Here is an 18,902-nt window from a genome sequence, read left to right as displayed (position 1 = left end):
AACAAGTCTGAGATTCGAGAAGATACCACCACAAATTTTGGACTCACTGTTCTTGGACCCAAAGCAAAAACTGCTGTATAAACGAAAGTAATATAACACTGCATTTCTGCAGAACTTATTAAAAACCCCAAACGAGGGACGTCCAACCCGTTGCGCCCCAAATCAAGTCCCATATGAAAGAAACCTGTTTCAGAGATCCTACGGAAGACCTAAGGCTGAGTCAGAATGCTCTAAACATTAGTTTTTATTACAAAAGGTTAAAAAAGAAAGAAAGAAAGAAAGAAAGAAATCACCACATCTCCAGAAAGCATGATGGATCCGAAAAGATGTCTGAAGTTTGGGCCTCCACAGGTCCAAAAACCACTGTTCACAACAGTCATGAAACTCTTAGCTACAGTCGACTGAGTTTTAGCATCCCATACAAATCTGACTCGGCTAATCTCCGAGAAACATCAGAGAATTGGGTTTCACCCCAGACCTAAGGAAGCTTTACAGACCTGCAATTCCACATAGCATCAAGAACAAGCCCTTCATCATGGAATCAAAGCCCCACAGCGAATCACAGTACTAAGCCAACTCTGTCATATCAGTTTTTGGGTTTCCACAGACCAGGTTTTTAGAGAAGAATCTTTAGATAAAAAAAAAAAAAAAAAAAGATTGTGAACTCACGGTTGTGAAATCGCGGTGGCTACAATCCTGGCCTTGGAAGCGACAATAGAGCATCATCTCCCGCAGGTCGTGTCCGACGCGTTCGGTGAACTCCCTCATGCTGAAGTGTTTGGGCCTGAAATCGGTGAAGTTGGAGCGTTCGGTGAGCGCGGCCAGGACCTCCGGGTCGGCCAAGTGCGGGTCGGGGATGCGCAGGTGCACGTCCAGCAGGGCGAGAAGTTCCCCGGCGTGGTAGAGGTCGTTCCGGGTGAGGCGCGAAAAACGATAAGCGTTGAGGTTGCAGATGGTGACGACGGGGAACACTAGGCTGCCGGAGACCACGGCGTCGACGCTGGTGACGTGCGGGTAGGACAGGAAGTAAGCCAGCCGCTCGGCGCTCTCCAGGACCAGTAGGACCAGACTGGCCAGCAGGGCGGCGCTCCAGAACAGACGGCGAGGAGCGGCGCGGGAAGAGGAGGACGAGGAGGAGGAAGAGGAGGAGGAGGAGGACGAGTAAGGGAAGATGAAGCGGAGTCCGTGCAGGGTGCTCCGGTGGGCGAAGGCCTGCCAGGAAGTGGGGCCTCCTAAACTATCCACCCCCCCACTCACGGTATCCCGGCTACCATCGCTGGCACAGGTCTCTTTCAGGTCCATCATCAGGACCCGCACTCACACCTGGACAGAATACAGAAAGACAGGGAGAAAAAGAGAGTTTAGAGAATGAGAGTATAAGAAAGAAAGAGAGAAAGAAAGAAAAAAAGAAAGGGCGGGAGAAAAAGTCAGATGAATATGCACACCTGCACAAAGAGAGGGAGAGATACACCTGCATGTGATACATACTCAGACAAGACAGACGGTGAGGAAAACACACCTGCAAACAGTGACTATGTGTGAGGTAGAGCATGAGATACACGCATACATACCAGAACAGAAGCTGAGTGAGAGAGAGAGCGAGAGAGAGTAAGTGAGTGAGCATGAGTGTGAGAGTGAGAGATAGAGAATGAATGTGTGAAAGAGAGAGAGAGAGTGAGGAGACTGTAGATGAGATGAGATTAAAATGGAGAGTGAAATATAGAGGTAATAGCAGAGGTGCAGTATCAATAGAACAGGGGATACTGGAATAACTTTCCACTGGCTTTTAGTACGACATGATAAGGCAGAAGTCTTGACAGGACCTCGTTCACACGTTAACGCGAAGTTAAAATCCCCTCAGAAACCGAACCTGCGCCTAAAATTCCCCCAGAATCCGAGGGGCTTTGACGATCCTTTATTAAAAAGGGTGCTTCGTAAATAAAAACGGCCGCTAATCCTTAGAGCATTATGAAAAAATCCCCCCCCCCCCAAAAAAAAAGAGGGAGGGGGAGGGGCACGATACCTAAAGCTTCCGGTGGAAATCCTGAATCCCCACGCAACAGAGGGTCATCTGAGGGTCAAATCGAGAGAGTCAATACGCGAAATGAGTCTAAGTTACCACAAATGACTTAGCTAAAGACACTGAACAATCTTCCCCCACCGCCGCCGCCAAAAAAAAACCCCACTCAACAGAGAAATGCAATATCTAAATAAATATATAAACAAATAAACTCCTCTCCATACAGTCACCAAGCTCTCTAATGTCAAGCTGACATTAGGGAGAGCAACATAGTCAATACACAGACATAAAGGTAGAGAAAGAGCGAGACACAGGGAGAGAGAGAGAGAGAGAGAGAGAGAGAGCGAGAGAAAAAAAAACAGGCAAAGACTGAAGACATTTAGAAGTAGGTCCCTCAAGCTGCACAAGCACGACCAGAGACGAAATATAATCAAAGAGCACACACACAAACAGGGGAAAAAAAAAAAAAAAAAAGACAGACAGACAGAGATTTCTGAGAGAGTAATACGCCGGGTATCTAAAATCCTAGCCAAACTGTCTCCAGACATACAACAAACTAGTGTCAGACAACTCACTGTAAAGTTAAAGCAGTGCTGTATCAGAAACAAAAAGTACAAATTAGGGAGTTCCAAAATACACACATAGAGATATCAGAAGAAGGCTCAATGGGGACTAGGCAACTGAAGCAGGAGAAGAGAGGAGAAGAGAGAAGATTCTCCCCTCCGGCTTTCCTCCTTCTTTCTCATCCCTCCCTACCCCTCCTCCCTTTCTTTTTCTACTCCTCCTCAAGCCATTGCTCCACATGCCAGCATCTCTCTATTTTCAGTACTCTCCCGTCGTCTGTCTGTCTCTCTCTCTCTCTCTCTTTCTCTCTCTCTCTCTCTTCCACTCCTTCCCTCTCTTTTTAAACCCTAAACTGTCTCTTCATCCTTTTGCTCTTTCTTTTTTTTCTATGCTCCACCTCCTTGTCTCTCTTCATCATACTCTGTCCTCAATTCCTCTCTCTCTCTCTCTGTCTCTCTCTCTCTTTCTCTCTCTCCTTAAAAGAGAAAAGAGGGACGGAATCCCAGAGGAAGGTCCAGCCTGACGCAAAAAAGAGATGATAGGTAGAGAGAGAGAGAGAGAGAGAGAGAGAGAGAAAGACACATACATTTAAAGTACAAACATATCAAAGACACCACTGTTTTAGAGCAGTCACTTCCTCCAAAGCAAACACACACACACACACACACACACACACACACACACACACAGCCACTGGACAACTAATGACAAGTCTAAGCACCTCACGTGCAGCCTAGGGAAACAGCATCCAGTCGTGCATGTGTGCCTGAGCGTGCATGTGCGTGCGTGTGAGTGAGTGTGTGTGTGTGTGTGAGAGTCTGTGAGTGAGAGAGAGAGAGAGAGAGAGAGGGAGATAGGGGGGTGGGTCAGAAAGGGTTGTGCCGGAGCTTTGGCTGTCGGTTAGTGCGTTGCTCCGCTCCGATTCTCTGACGGTTCTGTGTTCTAAGTCCAGACGACCAGATCCACGCGCGCTGTCTCACTCTCTCACTCTCTCTCTCTCTCTCTCCTCCTCCTCCTCCTCCTCTTCCCACGATCTCCACGCCGACAGTGAACAACAGCGGAACCGGGAGAGATGCAAGCTACATACACACACGCACACACTCAGACAGACATGAGCGTAGAGACAGAGAGAGAGAGAGAGAGAGGGAGAGAGAGAGAGAGAGAGAGAGAGAGAGAGGCAGAGGAGCGAGAGTGAGCAGAGCGCGTATACACACACACACACACACATTCACTTCTTTCTCTCTTGCTCTCTTTCCTGGAGTCTCTCACTGAATATTTTGCTTCTGTTTTTCTTCCTTCCTTTGGCTCTGTTGTTCATTCACTCCATTCCCGTGGTTCATGTTCACTCTCTGCTTCTTTCCATTTAGAGACGGATGGGTAGAAGACACAGATTGTTGGAGACGGACGAAAGGGAGGGGGAGTGGAGAAAGAGAAAAGAATTTCACATGGAGAGAAGAGGAGAGAATAAGAGAGTGAGAAGGAGAGAGAGAGAGAGAGAAGCGGGACAGAGGGAGGAAGAGACAGAGCCAGTCCCTGCTCTGGTGTATGGTTGACAGACACTGCACTCTGTGCCTAGCGGGCAGATATCACGCAGCAGTATGAAATGCATAATGGAACTCCGTGGGGGGGGGGGGGGGGGGTATTACAAATATGAGGTGATGATACAGACAGTGTTTCTACTTAACATATCCATGTTCCTACAAATGTAATGTAATTAAATGTTACAACATTTGTGACAACAACTGTGTTGTTGGTTTTTTTTTTTCCTGTAATTTATCTGTCTGTGTGTGTGTGTGTGTATGTGTGTGTGTGTGTGAGCTCGTATGTTTGGGGTCAAGTGAAGCTGAAAGCGTATCAAGTAATGGAATGAGACAGAATGGAGTGGGTAGGAGACGCGGCGACTTGGTTTGGAGGGAAAGGGCAAAAAGAGAGCTTTGGGTGAGAGTGCGCATGTATGTGTTTGTCTGCCTGAATGAGAGAGAGACAGAGAGAGAGACAGAGAGAGAGAGAGACTGTTGAGGGCAGTGCATAAGGATACGGATAAAAAAAGGGATCAAAAGGTCTAGTCGTCTGTGAAAAAGGGACACGCCGGTGACAAGCAATCTGAGAAAGCGGCTCTATTTCTTTACACCCTCCTCCTCTCCTTTCTTTGATTTTCTCTGCGTTAGTTAAAGGGTCTCGAAAGAAAAGAGCAAAGCCGTTTACCCAGTCTATCCTCCGTGTGTTTTAAAGATAACCCCCCCCCATCACGTCTCTTTCTTCCACTTTTCCTCCTAAGAAAGCAGAGAAGAGATTTCTCCTCTTTGGCTCTTCTCGGTCACTGCTTTAGCACTCTCTCTCTCTCTCTCTCTCTCTCTCTCTCTCACCTGCACTCTTTCATTGACTCTCCTCATAGATCAGCTTTCCATCCTGTCCTTTAATTTTGTATCTGTGACATTAAAGGTGAGTGAGTGAGCCCTTACAACTAATCACACACACATACATGCGCGCACACACACACACACACACACACACACACACACACACACACAGACTGCATTGAACAACAGAATGTGAAAATAAAAATATCCTTATGAAGGATGTGTTTCAAAAAACCAATTCAGCAGACCTCTGGAATGCAGCCTATAGGTATCTATGGTTCAAGGTAGTAATAGATAGCTGATACAAAAGTCAGTTTTAACAGATAAAAGTGTGAGTCATACAAGTATTTCCTCATCCAGTTATACGCTTGACATGGCTCCTCGGTGAGTCTTACATGTATTCATGATTTACATAAATGTATGACTTGAGACTGAATATGTGAAAGAAAAGTGCACTTTATCCCGCAGTCTAGAACAAGACCAGATTTACCACTCTCGGAAGAGCAGGCTATGGGCTCACTGTAAATGCCAAATCTAAATTTCATTGGTCACAAAAAAAGATACAGTATTATAAAACTATATCGAACATCTCTGACTTCAGATTCATTTCAAATATAGTGAGATACGAAGGACTTCGTTTTACAGCTCCCCACCTACGGAGAAGCCCTTTATAACATAGCTGTTTTCCCGTTGTTTTATCGTTACATATCGATGTTGGTCTACTTTTTTAAACTAAAGACCAAATTAAAACAAGCCAATGGCAAGCAGTTAGTTGGCCAAAAATCACGCATGTCAATTAATAAGCTCGATATCAGCTCGCAATACAACGATGTCAGAAGTGACTGGCTCAAAAAGAGGTTAATACGATACTGCGATAAATAAAAATGTCGTTAAATAATGGCAGTTGTAGGTAATAAAGGCGACTGTACAGACACAGTAATTTTTTTTTAGTTGTAGTTGTTGTAAAAGAGAGCTTGAAATTCACAAGGGTTCGTGTACTACTAGCCTGACGCACATCTTACAGAATTTGGAAAGATTTGCCGCTAGGCTTTTAATATAAAACGACATAAAATGACCTCTGTGATGAGAAAAATACTACCGCTTTTATACCGACTGGAATCCTTCACCCTTATGAGGAAAACTTATTTTCAATCATTCAAAAGCCTTAGAAATTTTTGTCACAGCCGACCTCTCAGCTGAGACGACTAATGTAGAACGTGGGGATAAGTAAACAACCTACTCCTCGTGCATGACTATCTTAAATTGAGCGTGGACATCCTTAAATTATTTCAAATAGAGCAAGGGCGTTAGTTAAGTGAAAACGCGTAGATTTATTGGAGCTTAAAGACAAATGGCAAAAAATGTATGAAGAGGTAATAGCTTACATGAGCTAAACTGAGGAAGCGGAACGATTACATTACGCGTAGAAATGTCATGAATCAATAAGTGCGCAGCAGGAGATCCGCCCATAACAAATACTCGTGTCGCCCACTAGCGGTCAGTGCACGAACTGTCTCAGAGTCACCGATGCCCTCAAATGCCTAGCACACCACACCAAAATCCAAATGTCTGGGTTAAAAAGATGTTTTATTAAACTAGTTTATATTTGGTCCACATTTCGTGCAAGAGGATGTGACTCACGACTGACGCCACAGGAAGCTATTCATTAGCACAATGTTCTCTCTCTCTCTCTCTCTCTCTCTCTCTCTCAGATATTCACATCACTGCTTAAACATGCCAAGACATTTCTTTCAAACCATCAGTAGAAATAATATCCATTAGGTCTCCTTTATAAGACAAGGTTTCTGTGGTTCTTCACTCAAGGTAATGAGAACTAGGCAGGTCTGTGGCAAACGAAAGGATAAAAGCAGGCAGGAGAGTGCGATGGAGGATGGGAGAGTGGGCATTTGACATTTTATCAAATAATTAATTAAAAGAGAGATGTGGTGATATGCTTATTAAGATTGAATAAGTAATTACACTTTCATAACTTCATAATGGCTTACGGGGAACGAGCATCAACCAGAGATAATTGGGGTTCTGCAATGACTGTGTGGGGGGAGAGAGAGAGAGAGAGAGAGAGAGAGAGAGCGCGAAGAGAACAGATGGACAGCCAGGCTGAAAGTCAGCAATAGCGTGTTTCTGTTTATTCGTCATGCTTGCGGGTGTAGCAGTGTCAATATCAAACACAGTAACACCATACTGAACACATTCAGGACTCGCTGTGCAGTTACATCGAAACCTTCAAGTCGTCGTGAATAATTCCGTCTGTGGGCTTTGCCTTTTTGAAGTTTCAACGTGAGCCAATACAAATGTTACACCACATCGTAAAAAAAACTGCTGAATATTATCATAACCAACAGTATTGCAGTTGGTTATGATAATATTCTGACTTACTGCGTGACAGTTGTGACAGGGAGTGTGTGGGTGAGAAGGGATCCCCCCCCCCCAAAATATACAGACAGCACCACCTGCAGGCAGAAAGTCCCACGGTTTGAAAGAGTACAGCAAGCTTGTAGTCTTAAGAATTGTCCTCTTTGTACCTCAAAAAAAAAAAAAAAAAGAAAGAAAGAAAGAAAAAGAAATAATAACAGCTCATTAAAAGCATCAAAAGACTTCAAGAGCAGATCAAACTCTGAAGCTAGAGCAGCGCGCGGGGGGGGGGGGGGGGGGGGGGTGGTTACGTAGATAAAAAGCAAAACGTACTACGCTTTCCTCCCACATTATAGCTCTGTTAATTACCTTAATCGTTCATTTCTCAAAAATGTATTCAGTATGTCACACTTAAAACTCCTAGTCATTAGTAGTTCACTCTCAAGATATTTTTGTTTCTCTATTGTCCTTGCTTTTTTAACTTTCGTAAATTAATTTGAACTGTCAGTCACATTCCTCCTTTCAAAAAGTCTCGTTGAAACAAAGAAGACTGCCATATCTTTTCGCCGCTACGTTTTTTAACATGGAAAGGATTTTTTTTTCTTTTAAAGAATAAGGAAAAGCAAAAGCCAGAGGCAACAAAAAACTGCAAATGTTTCATAAGAATCCATCCATACGTACATATATGTTCATGTGTGTGGGTGTATGTGTGTGTGTGTATATTACTCTGCGGTTCAATGCGATACTAAAAGACACAAATAAAGACACACACAGTGTGTTGTGTATTTATTCTCTGGACACATTTTAACCCAAAACATTTCATATGCACACATATAATACAGTCTTTTTACATTATATACACAGATACAGTGATTTTAAGAAATGTCTAACCGAAAGACAACTGAACTTGCCAGTTGACTGAGACGATAAATTAAAAAAAAGAAAGAAAGAAAGAAAGAAAGAAAGAAAAAGAAAGAGATTTAACCCTGGCTCACACCAGCTTTCATACTATTTGTGTTTACAAATCAGTCAGCGGATCTTCACCGAGAGTGACGGTATCAGACATATGGGCCACTATCAGAATTTAGTGCTCATTTAGGAGAAGCCTGGGAGTCTGCCCAGTAATAATTTAACAGTACTGAACCTCTTTTACACTGAATGGGTCACTGGAGAAAGCATAGAGTATTCATCTGACCAACTAGCAGGCAGAGATAAAGCAACTGACAATTTGTCCAATCAGCAAACGGCTTTGACGACCGATCTGAAATCAGCGGAGGAAGCAGGCCTTAGACTGAACCTTATTTACGGCGCGGAGTAAAAGCGACAGACAACGCTTCACATGACGCGCCACCCATCTCTTGTAGGCTGTGGAAGGTCAAAGTCAATGTGGGTGGGCGTGGTGTGTTACCATGGTGCATTTTCATGGTAGTGGGTGTGGTCAGACCTGTGGGTGTGGCCAGTGTCACATACTGTAGGATTCTTCCGGTAATTCTGTCAGCAGCTCGTCAAGGTCATCTTTAAAAGACACACACGCGCACGCGCACACACACACGCGCACACACACACACACACACACACACACACAAAATGAAATGAGAAAAAGTACCTTGTAGTTAAACTTGACAATTTAGGCACCTTTCAAATCAGTTAGCTGGCACTCCTTCTTTGGTTAATTATCATGTTTAAACAGACCACAGCAGTAGATCAATTAATCTAAGAGTAAGGGTGTTGTGTTTTGATCATGCCTGTCTTTTTGTTCAAACATTGCCAGATCCTTCTTTGCTTTTCATCTGAAGCTTAACGACCACGGCCTGTGTTTGGCTTTGTAAAATAAATTCATTAAATTAACTGCTCCCTTCTGTGTTCATTTTTACCTTTAGTTGAAGTGGGATGTGCTATGATGCCCCCCCCCTCCCAAAAAAAACCCATTTTAATTGCTGTTGCCAATTCTTAAAATCAAACGGATCTCCCCCCCCCCCCCCCCCCCCCCCACTTTGCTTTTATAGTTAAATTCCCGTCTGTTTCTAAATGTCCTAAAATACAGGTTTAAAAAGTTTCCCCGGGGGTGCAGTGGGAGGTGGATGATGATATCGTGGTCGACTCCAAATGAACTGAAAGATTTTTTTTTTATGCCAGATGAGCCCTTGCCTTAGGCACCTGACCCAAAAAACAGACACGTAACAGACACCCCCCCCCCACACACACACAAACACACACACACACACAAACACACACACACCTGCATCCCATGCAGTATCCCCTATTCCTGTGTCTTTCTGGGGCATTTTATTGGCACAAGATGCCGTGTTAGCCGGGATAAAGGTGACCTGACTCTCTGCCCTGTCCTTTTCCTCTTCGTCATCATCCTCGAAGCGGAGTTCCATCTGAGAGACGACGGCGCCCTCTGCTGGTCCGGTGGTTCCACACTGCGAGCTGACAGGCTCCTGTAACCAAATAGCACAGAGAACAATTATAGCTTAATTAACAAACACCACAGAGGAGGGGGAAAAAAAAGAAAAACAAAGAGAAACTGAAACAAAAAGAGATTGTGTAACTGCTGTTTCCAAACTGTGATGTGCCATTAAAGACTATTACTCATAAATTAACAAGACATTCCCATATTTGGTCATATCTGTGTTAATGAAGCAGATTTTTTTTTTCTCCCTTATGCTACTTCATTCCAGAAACTAGTGATGCACAGGGCTGACAACGTACTCACCAGTGCATGCTGGGATAGCTTTGTGGAGGTCTTGAAGACTCCGTCAGGTGGGTAAATTTTGAGGAGGTTGTTTGGTGTGACGTTTAGATAGTGATTCCGGTGGGATGGCGAAAAAACACCCACCTTTACAAAGAAAGAAAAAAAACAGTGAGTCGTTTCAGAACTTTAAAATATTTCACTTGTTTTGACTGTTTATCTAAAATTTGAGCTTTTCACCTGTTTCAGAAGAAGAACTGCTCCAGGCTTGAGCTCACTTTGCCTGTCCTCTAGGAGGCGCCGATGAACAGTGCCCTGCATTTCACCTGTACACACACACACACACACACGTAGAGAGACATCATACACTTTTATATCTGATGTGAGAGTAATGAAGTAAAGGATTTGGGAAGCAAATTAACATTAAATGCCACTTTCTCCAAACTGGCCATTAAGCTCTATTCTATTCTCAACCACTCACGTCATTAATATCTAAATTCAATGTGGTGTTTGAGGCAAAAAAGAAAAAGACATGTCTTCTTCTTTGCTTCACAATGGTGAGTAAGCTAGCTGATTTTTTTTTTGGCAAGCAATCACTGGGTATTTCATTAGAAATGGTGGTGTGTTGATTCGCGCATGATTGGTCAAACCAAAATAATCACTGAAGAAGTGCTGCTAGCTTCACCCCATAATAGTTCCCTGTTGCTTAATGTGGTTCCTGCCTCAAGGATAACATTTATTTCTTGGAACTACATGCAGAACCTCACCTCCAGCCATGGGACCACATCCAAAGTAAAATTGTGCAGAGGGATGACAAAGCAGTGCAAAACAGTACTCTCTCTGTGTGTGTGTGTGTGTGTGTGATTACCTGTGGGGTCTCTGAAGACTGCTTTGGCATCTGTGTGTGTGTGGAGTATACTTTTCAGTATGATGGCCATGTTGGGGACCTTATTTTTCACCAACTGCCTCAGAGCAGCCTGACAGAGACAGAGACACAAAGACAAAGAGAGAGAGAGAGAGAGAGAGAGAAAAAATTAATAAACAACAGAATTAAATGATTAAGAACAAGAGCAAACAGTGAGAAATGCAATTGCAATGTATAGAAAGAAAGAAAGAAATCTGAATTCCCAAAAGCATCCAGAAATAACCCTAGAGCCAATCAGAGACATTTGTCAGCACTTGCCTCATGAATTATTCATGCCTATGCGGTTCTCTCTCTGTGTGTGTGTGTGTGTGTGTCATTAACACTGACTCATTATGGCGCTTCAGAGAAAACACATTAAAATTAGAATAATAATCACATTTGGGTGACTGATGGTGTTTCTTATAATCACCACAAGTACTAGGCCTCCCCATTAGGCCTGATTTTAATAACATACCCTAACAACAACAACAACAACAACCACCTCTCAGACACACACACGCACACACACACACAGTATCATTAGCAAAAAAGAAGCATGAAAGAGTAACCATGGTGAGAAACCCTCAAAAAGAAAAAAAAAAAAAAACAAAAGAGGAAGAAATGGAAATGGAGTGATAGGGAAAAAATGGTTATAAATGGTTATTTACTGCCTGTGTAAAAGAAAAGAAAAATAGCCCACAGTGCTGTGCTAACCTTTCGGAGTACCATGACGACGCTGTAAGAGTTCAGGAAACAGGAGGGATTCTTCTCGTCCAATCCCATCTCTGCCTTCATCGCCTGCCACGCTGCCATGCTTACCTCCTCTTCCTCGCTCGTCTGAGAGCTGGAGACCTGACACACACACACACACAATGTGACGATTCATATCTGCATTTGCCAGTCAACACGTTTATATAACTGCACTGACATGAGAACATTTGAGATATGCATTCACACCCTACAGTATAATGATTTGATATGAATGTGTGAGTCAGAACAGGTGTGTTGGATGTTTTATTAAAAATATCAAAGGTACATATATACTTGCAGTTGTGGAATGTATATATTGTCTGTGTGTGTGTGTGTGTGTGTACGTACCTCACTGTGTAGACGGGCCACAGCTCCGTGAGCAGGCGTCTGTGGGACGGTGACAACGACGTCATCCAAGCTCCTCCCAATGGGCTACGTGATTGGACACAGATAGAAAAGGCAGTTTAACACAAGGTAAGCATCGGGTAGCATTGTTGACCAACTTGACAAAGGAACTTCTGTCATGTCAGCACTACACTACCAAACAGAAAACTCCTGTCCAAAAACAACTTTGGAACCACAAACCGACTTTACGCTTCATAATAAACATAAACGAGGCCATTTATTCTCCTCTGACCTGTTGCGGCAGTACTCCTGCTGGTCCGGGAAAACGGCGGGTTTTGGATCTCCCCACGTCACCTCGAGGCCTCTGTGGCGTCTTATTGGCTGCAGACACCAGCTGAACCAGATGATTGGTCAAGACAGGTGTGTGGAGGGGGCGGGGTGTGAAAACAGGAGAAGGGGCGGGGGATACCACTTGAAACAGAGCCCCCGTGGGTCTCACTGACGAAGGGGGGGTCAGTAGTCCTCCTTGCCAACTGGACGGTGGCCTGACGGGTCTGGGGGTGACAGGGTTTGTAAAACAGGGTGGGGCGGACGCTCTAACCCCGATGGCAAAACCGGGGCTCTGGGGAGGACCAGGGAGAGATGCAGGGGTCTGAAGATGTGGGGGAGCTGGAGCTTGAGCTCCAGAGCTGGTCCCTCTCAGACTGGGACCGGCCGGAAGTCCCGTGCCGCAGGCAGACGCACGCATCCTCTTAGATGGGGAACCGTCGCCGTTGTCGTCTGTAGACCCCCACGGGCCGGTGACCGGGGCCCGCCCAGGCGGGACTTGAGGAACCATTTCATCCAGGTCCTCCAGATCCACATCCCAGTCATCAAAGTCATCCTGAGGAAGGGCGTTCCCATGGAAGCCCAACGGGAGACCAGGTTTCGGCCGGGCGGACGGCTGAGGTTCAACTGAGGAGGTGACCTTTGAACCTCCCAGAGGTACTCTCAGACAAGGAGGGGGAGCAGTGGAGATGGAGGGGGAGAGAGAGGGAGGCGCAGGGTTAGAGAGAGCCTTGAGTCCCGTAATAGAAATGCGACTGGAGCCATTGTCAGGTGTGACAGAGCCACCTGGTTCTTGGTTCTTCCCCCGAGGGTCACCAGAGCTGAGCGAGTCCCGTAACGTATTAGAGGAACCAGGGGCAGTTGGTGCTCGAAGACCAGCAGATGGAAGAGCTGAAGAGGAGACAGCAGCAGCAGCAGAGGAGGGCTTTGGGGTCACAGTCCAATCAGCTTCAAGCAAATCCTAACAAAGCCCATACACAGCGTGTCAGACAGTTTGCGAGATTAGTCGGTTTAACAGTGTTTCTGCACTCAGTCCAGAAGCTCTCCAGGCCTACACTAGCACACTTGATTCAATTAGTTCACAGTTCCATAATTAGCTGATAACTTGAATCAGGTGTGCTTGCACAGAGCTGAAACAAAACTATGTTTTTTTATCTTTTCTTTTTTGAGAGAGAGAGAGAGACTGTGTGTGTGTTGGGAGGGGTTGGCTGGGTTGAAAAACACTGGATAGAGGTTGTATGTGTGAGACATGACGGAAGATAAATAAATAAATAAAGCAATGTTGTAAGTTTGTGTGCCCTCTAACTATGGGCTCGTCATATAGTGCGTAACATAACCATGCACACGTTCCATTCACGTATACCACGAGGATATATGTAAATCTACTTCACCGACTGTTCGTGTAATAATTTAGCAATAACTCGAACGTTAAATACCTCGTCATCGAATTCCTCTCCAACGCTGAACAGTGAATTCCACTTGCATGCCTGAAAAAAACGCAAAAACAGTAGAGTGCATTTCAAACAGGGCACCAAATGAATCATACCAACTTTAGCCTTTAGACAAAAAAAAAGAACTGAGATCAACAACCTAAAGACAGACAACGTCGCTAGTAAAGCTTGTTCAAAGGCTAAACATTAGAAGTTCAACGATACAATTTAAATGGCGTTAGTTATCTAACTTGGCTAGTCGTTTAGCAATAAAATTAGATGTAAAACTGCTTCAGCCATACCATCGCTGTCATTTGGGTCCTTTGATATCTACGTGCTGTTTCGCCATGCACTTGATTTTAATTCAGTCTACAACTTGTCAATTTAATGAAAACAACGACTCAATCCTCTTTTACTGTTTCATGTTTTCAAGTTTGAAAACGTTGGTCTGAATTCACACCTTGGCGCCGCCACGTTCAAGAGGCGTAAACGTAATTGTGATGTTGACCGTACGTGATGACGCAACTGTAAAACGTTTATCGTAGCGCCACCTGTTGTTCATGTTGTGAACGTTTAAAGTAAATGTATCGGCTTGCATTCTAGTCTATTAATAACAAGCACTCAAACGCATGTTGGGCCAGCAATATCTCGTGACTGCGTTCTCCTGAACGGGTAAACGAACTTTTCTTTTACCGGATAGGAAAAATTGTGAAAATAATTCTACCACTGTTAAAAACTCTTTGACGACTGTTTTGATGTCTTCAGTAAGAGTTGGGATGAGACTGGCATGTTCAGAGTATAGCTGACTGACTTAACCTCCATATTGTCCCTAGGTTTAAGGTTGAAGGTGAGCAATTATTGCTTTTAATCGTTTTGCTTAAAAATGAATGCCTCTGTAATAAAAGTGAATGTTTAAGCTACTTTAACAAACTCAGTTTGACATCATTTGTGCGCCTCTCTACACTAATGGCATTTTTTTCTTGATACACACATATTTACTTTCATTACCTGTCAAATATGTTCATTTTTTGCTTATCGCCCCTTTATTCCCTGTCATAATCATTCTACCTTTGGCGTGGGTGATTCCAGGTCCCACGAGAGGGAGAAAATTCAGAAACCCTTTGGACCATGTCCCGGGATACCTTCGCTTTCACCTCGGCCTCCCTTCGATCTCTCAGGCTGGAGAGGGAGGTGCAAGAGTGGGAGGACCAGCGGCGGGCCCTCGCCCAGAGGCGGGCCCTGGCGCGGAGGCCGCTGTCCGTCGCCGCGGCGACCAGGACCCCCCCACGCAAGCAAGGGAAGATCCAGGAGGTCCGGGCCCCGCCCCCTCAGCTCAGGTGCAGGGACCCGGCCGTCCACAACACCTTCATGTGCGGGGACATGCGGGGGGTGTACGCAGTGCTTAAAGAGCCGGGCATGGTGAACGCTTTGATGGAGACGGTGCATGAAGAGATGGTGTGGACTCCAGAGATGGGTAGGGCTTCATTTCAGCACATACAGGGGTGGACTTTATATCTTCGGCGGAGTAACATTTTAAATTGCGGCGTGAGGCGTTAATGGGTAGACCAGAACGTGCCAGTCCGGAACTGAAATGTTATGCTTGGAATTACAGGATATTTTATTTCGTGTGTTTTCTATTACGTGTCAGCTTTAAAGAGTACGTTAGAGAATTACGGAATATTTTATGTCTTTTTCCCTTTTTCTTTGTCTGTCTTTTTGTTTCCTTTTTCCCTTCTTCTCTCCTCACCTCTCCTCTCCTCTCCTCTCCTCTCCTGCAGGTATGTGGACCCTCTCCTCCAAAGTGAAGCAGACGTCCGCGCTGCGTCTGGCAGCCAGTAGGGGGCACTCTGCCTGCGTGGAGGAGCTGCTGTTTCGGGGGGCCGAGGTGGACGACGACCCCGGGGGTCGGACGGCGCTGCACGACGCCTGTTCGGGAGGACACCACGTTTGCGTACGACTGCTCCTCGACCACGGAGCCGACCCCAATGTCCTGGCCGCCGACGGCAACGCGCCCCTTCACCTCTGCAACGTCGCCGACACGTACCAGTAAGTGGGATTGTCATGGCAACATGCTCTTGTTGGTACTGTCAAGCCCAGCCCTAAGACTTAGATCTTATCCGTCCTATACTAAGCTGTAACATAGCATTTAAACACAGGATGTGTCCCTGCATTGGATCCCTCTTCTTTGGGACGACTATAACTCATACTATGAATATTTCATAAAGCTTACAGGTATCATTTCTACAGAACACAAAACCATAACTGACAGATCAAATATCCTGAGGTGCAATAATACAATTTTTGGCTCCAGGAGTACCGTGATGTTTCCCTACATCTTCAGGAATATTGTAACAACCCGAAGTAAACTGTTGTAACACCCTGTTACAGTTGGTCTCTTTTATCACACCATTAAGACTAGGAGCAGCATGAGGGATAACGCGACAATTGTTCATTTAGTTACACTGGGTTACATTTGTGTTACATATTTCATTTTTATCACATTTTGGCTGTTACACATCTGAGTGCAGTGATCTGGTGCTAAGCTAACTTCTCCTCGGCCTGTAGTTTTATCTCTGCTCTAATTTAATGACACCGTCTCTGTCCTACACAGTGTCATCCAGCTGATATGTTACATCACAGTAGACTTCCTCTGAGTCATATGCTCACGTTCTCTCATATCTTATCTTTTACGTTTAAGTACAGTGAAGTGTGGTTGTGTAATCTGTCTGTCTCGATGGTAACTCAGTGGTTAGCGCTGTTGCCTCACAGCAGGAGGGCCCTGGGTTCGAATACTGTCCGCCCCAGGTCCCTTTCAGCGTGGAGTTTGCATGTTCTCCCTGTGTTTGCACGGGGGTGTTCCAGTTTCCTCCCACCTCGACCAAAGCACGATGACAGCTGCCCATTGCTAGCTTGCAGTGTGTGTGTGTGTGTGTTCACTGGTGTTAGGAAGGCTTAAATGCAGAGGCTGCATTTCACTGTTCAGTGTGTGTGTGTGACAAAGTACTTCAACTTCTTCTTCTTCTTCTTCCTCTGTCTAAAATGAGACAGTAAAAACTTACAGGGATTTGAATGTAGACTCCCATGTTAGATATAACAGGTGTCTGGAACAGTAGTGTTTGAAAATCAGAATTTAGCGTTAGCTTGTTTTTGTGTGGCTTATCGTGTTTTCTCTTACGTACTGTTGTATGTTACTTATTACTGACTAAACTGGAGGTAATTAAAAAAAAAACACTTTAAAGAGTCATATTTTATATTCTCATGCACAGGTGTTGGTCAGAACAGTCTTGAAGGTGATTCCCTTGCTTAGCTGCCAATATCCCAGGAGTTTCGAAACACTTTGTTTTTCTAGAAAATATGTAGTTTCTTCTACAGTGAAACTAAAGGTGAGGTTTCCGTTTAATTAACAGTCGCTGTGTTATCTGTTCTGTGTAGGTGTGCGGAGCTGTTGGTAACAGGAGGAGCGGAGGTGAACGTGTGCTCGCGGGAGTCCCGTCTGACCCCTCTCCACGTGGTGTGCCGTCGCGGCCTGGAGGAGCACGTCGAACTCCTGCTGTCTCACGGAGGAGACGTGCACGCCCAAAACCGGGAAGGTGAGACGCCCCTCAACGCGGCCTGCGCGGGTGCGGAGAGGCCCTCCGAAGCCGGACGGTACCTCCGCGTGGTGCAGAAGCTTCTGGAAGCCGGAGCCGACGCCCGCACGGCGGGCAGAAAGCAGCATACGGCCCTGCACAATGCCTGCCTGAACTGCAGCCCGCGTATTGTAGAGCTGCTGCTGCAGCAAGGTGCCTGCCCAGACGCGGCCAACTGTTTAGGATATACCCCTATGGACTGTCTTCTACAGGTGAGTGAGAAACACAGGAAAACACACACGCACACACACACACGCACACATGCACAAAACAACTGTCCCCTCTCTCAACAGGTGGTGGAAGACTACCCCGACCAACAGCCAGACGAGGTGGCACGTTCCCTTTTGAACCACGGAGCACAACCCCCACCTCCAAAGGTCAGAACACCCCCCCTCCCCAAACACACACACACACACACACACACACACCGGCAGTGCAACTGTACTACCATTCAGCTGCTTCACATCTATGTCATTTTACATCTATGACCAAATGCATCCTAATAATCTACAGTAAAAAAAGACAATGAAGCTGCATCTCTAACACTGTATATCTACACTACAATTTATCGCTTGTCTCCTGCAAAGTACAGCACTATCATAGCAGGGACCAGATCATCTATAAAACATCCTCTCTGCACTCATAGAAGCATGGTGTCAGCAAGCTACCAGGCAACTGCTGAACCGTCATCAGTAACTCAGTGAAGTGAGATGTTAGGGCCAAGAATTGAATGTAATGGAGCATGTCTCTGTAATGGATCTCTCTATCCCGTTCTCCATCTCTCTCTTTTTTCTCTCTCTCTCTCTCTGTCTCTCTGTTTCTCTCTGTAGATGCTGAAGCACTGCATCTTGTCTCCAGCTACCCTGGAGGTTCTGATTAACTGCTACGAAGTCGTACCAGCATGTGACAACTGGTTAGATGAAATCCAAGCCGATCTACATAAGGTCTGAGGATTTCCCGCTTGGGGAACACAAGTATATCTCCACTTGACACAATTTAGCGTTTGCATAATGTGCTTGCATTTCTCACAGTGTGCCATATATTCCTTAACTGTGTGATTTCTCAAACTTTTCCTTTTTTTTTATCTTTTTAATTCCTAGGAGTATCGGTCTTTCTTTGATTCGTTACGAAGAATGAGCGGCCAACCACGTTCTCTACAGCACTTGTGTCGCTGTTCACTGCGACGCCACTTGGGGTCGCTGTGTCATTTTACTTTTAACAAGCTAGATATCCCTAGCTCGTTGCAAGCCTACCTGTTGTTACGTCCAACCGGACAGCTGCAGTGAAAGTCAAAAACAAGCACCAAAACAAACATCGTCCTCAGTTTAACCTTGACAAGGATAACATCAGAGCCGGAGCGAAACAATACCGTATGCGGTGTTGTGCATTCAACCCAGCACCGTCTAGTAAAAAGCGTTCACGGAGGCAACTGATTCATCTGAATTCTTTAACCAGAACAGGAGTCACTTTCCGTAATAAATTCCCCATTGAGGAATGCATATAAA

At 45.2% G+C, this 18,902-nt stretch overlaps 3 protein-coding genes across 3 annotated transcripts in view; 1 reads left to right on the top strand and 2 right to left on the bottom strand.

The window, feature by feature from the left end:
- Positions 1 to 1,326, bottom strand: part of asic2 (acid-sensing (proton-gated) ion channel 2) — a 261,250-nt gene extending 259,924 nt beyond the window's left edge. Inside the window, exon 1 of the mRNA XM_030793672.1 lies at positions 670 to 1,326. Within this exon, the coding sequence (XP_030649532.1) occupies positions 670 to 1,305 (636 nt within the window). The 5' untranslated portion in view covers positions 1,306 to 1,326. The remainder of the gene's footprint in view (positions 1 to 669) is intronic.
- A 5,057-nt stretch (positions 1,327 to 6,383) lies between these two features.
- Positions 6,384 to 14,082, bottom strand: hrob (homologous recombination factor with OB-fold). The gene is made up of 10 exons (XM_030793934.1): positions 14,071 to 14,082; positions 13,775 to 13,825; positions 12,304 to 13,299; positions 12,015 to 12,098; positions 11,631 to 11,768; positions 10,881 to 10,989; positions 10,253 to 10,338; positions 10,037 to 10,159; positions 9,570 to 9,761; positions 6,384 to 6,485 (listed from the first exon to the last, which is right to left on the bottom strand). Exons 1-10 carry the CDS (start codon positions 14,080 to 14,082, stop codon positions 6,384 to 6,386), a joined length of 1,893 nt encoding a protein of 630 aa, XP_030649794.1.
- Positions 14,083 to 14,896: 814 nt separating this feature from the next.
- asb16 (ankyrin repeat and SOCS box containing 16) lies at positions 14,897 to 18,683 on the top strand. The gene is made up of 6 exons (XM_030794043.1): positions 14,897 to 15,242; positions 15,547 to 15,814; positions 17,201 to 17,609; positions 17,691 to 17,774; positions 18,228 to 18,341; positions 18,498 to 18,683. The coding sequence occupies exons 1-6, from the start codon at positions 14,897 to 14,899 to the stop codon at positions 18,681 to 18,683; spliced, it is 1,407 nt and encodes a 468-aa protein (XP_030649903.1).
- Positions 18,684 to 18,902: the final 219 nt, after the last annotated feature.

The sequence above is a fragment of the Chanos chanos genome, chromosome 16 (genome assembly GCF_902362185.1).
Source record: "Chanos chanos chromosome 16, fChaCha1.1, whole genome shotgun sequence".
NCBI classification, from domain to species: Eukaryota; Metazoa; Chordata; class Actinopteri; order Gonorynchiformes; family Chanidae; genus Chanos; species Chanos chanos.
This window is presented reverse-complemented; position numbering and strand designations above follow the sequence as displayed.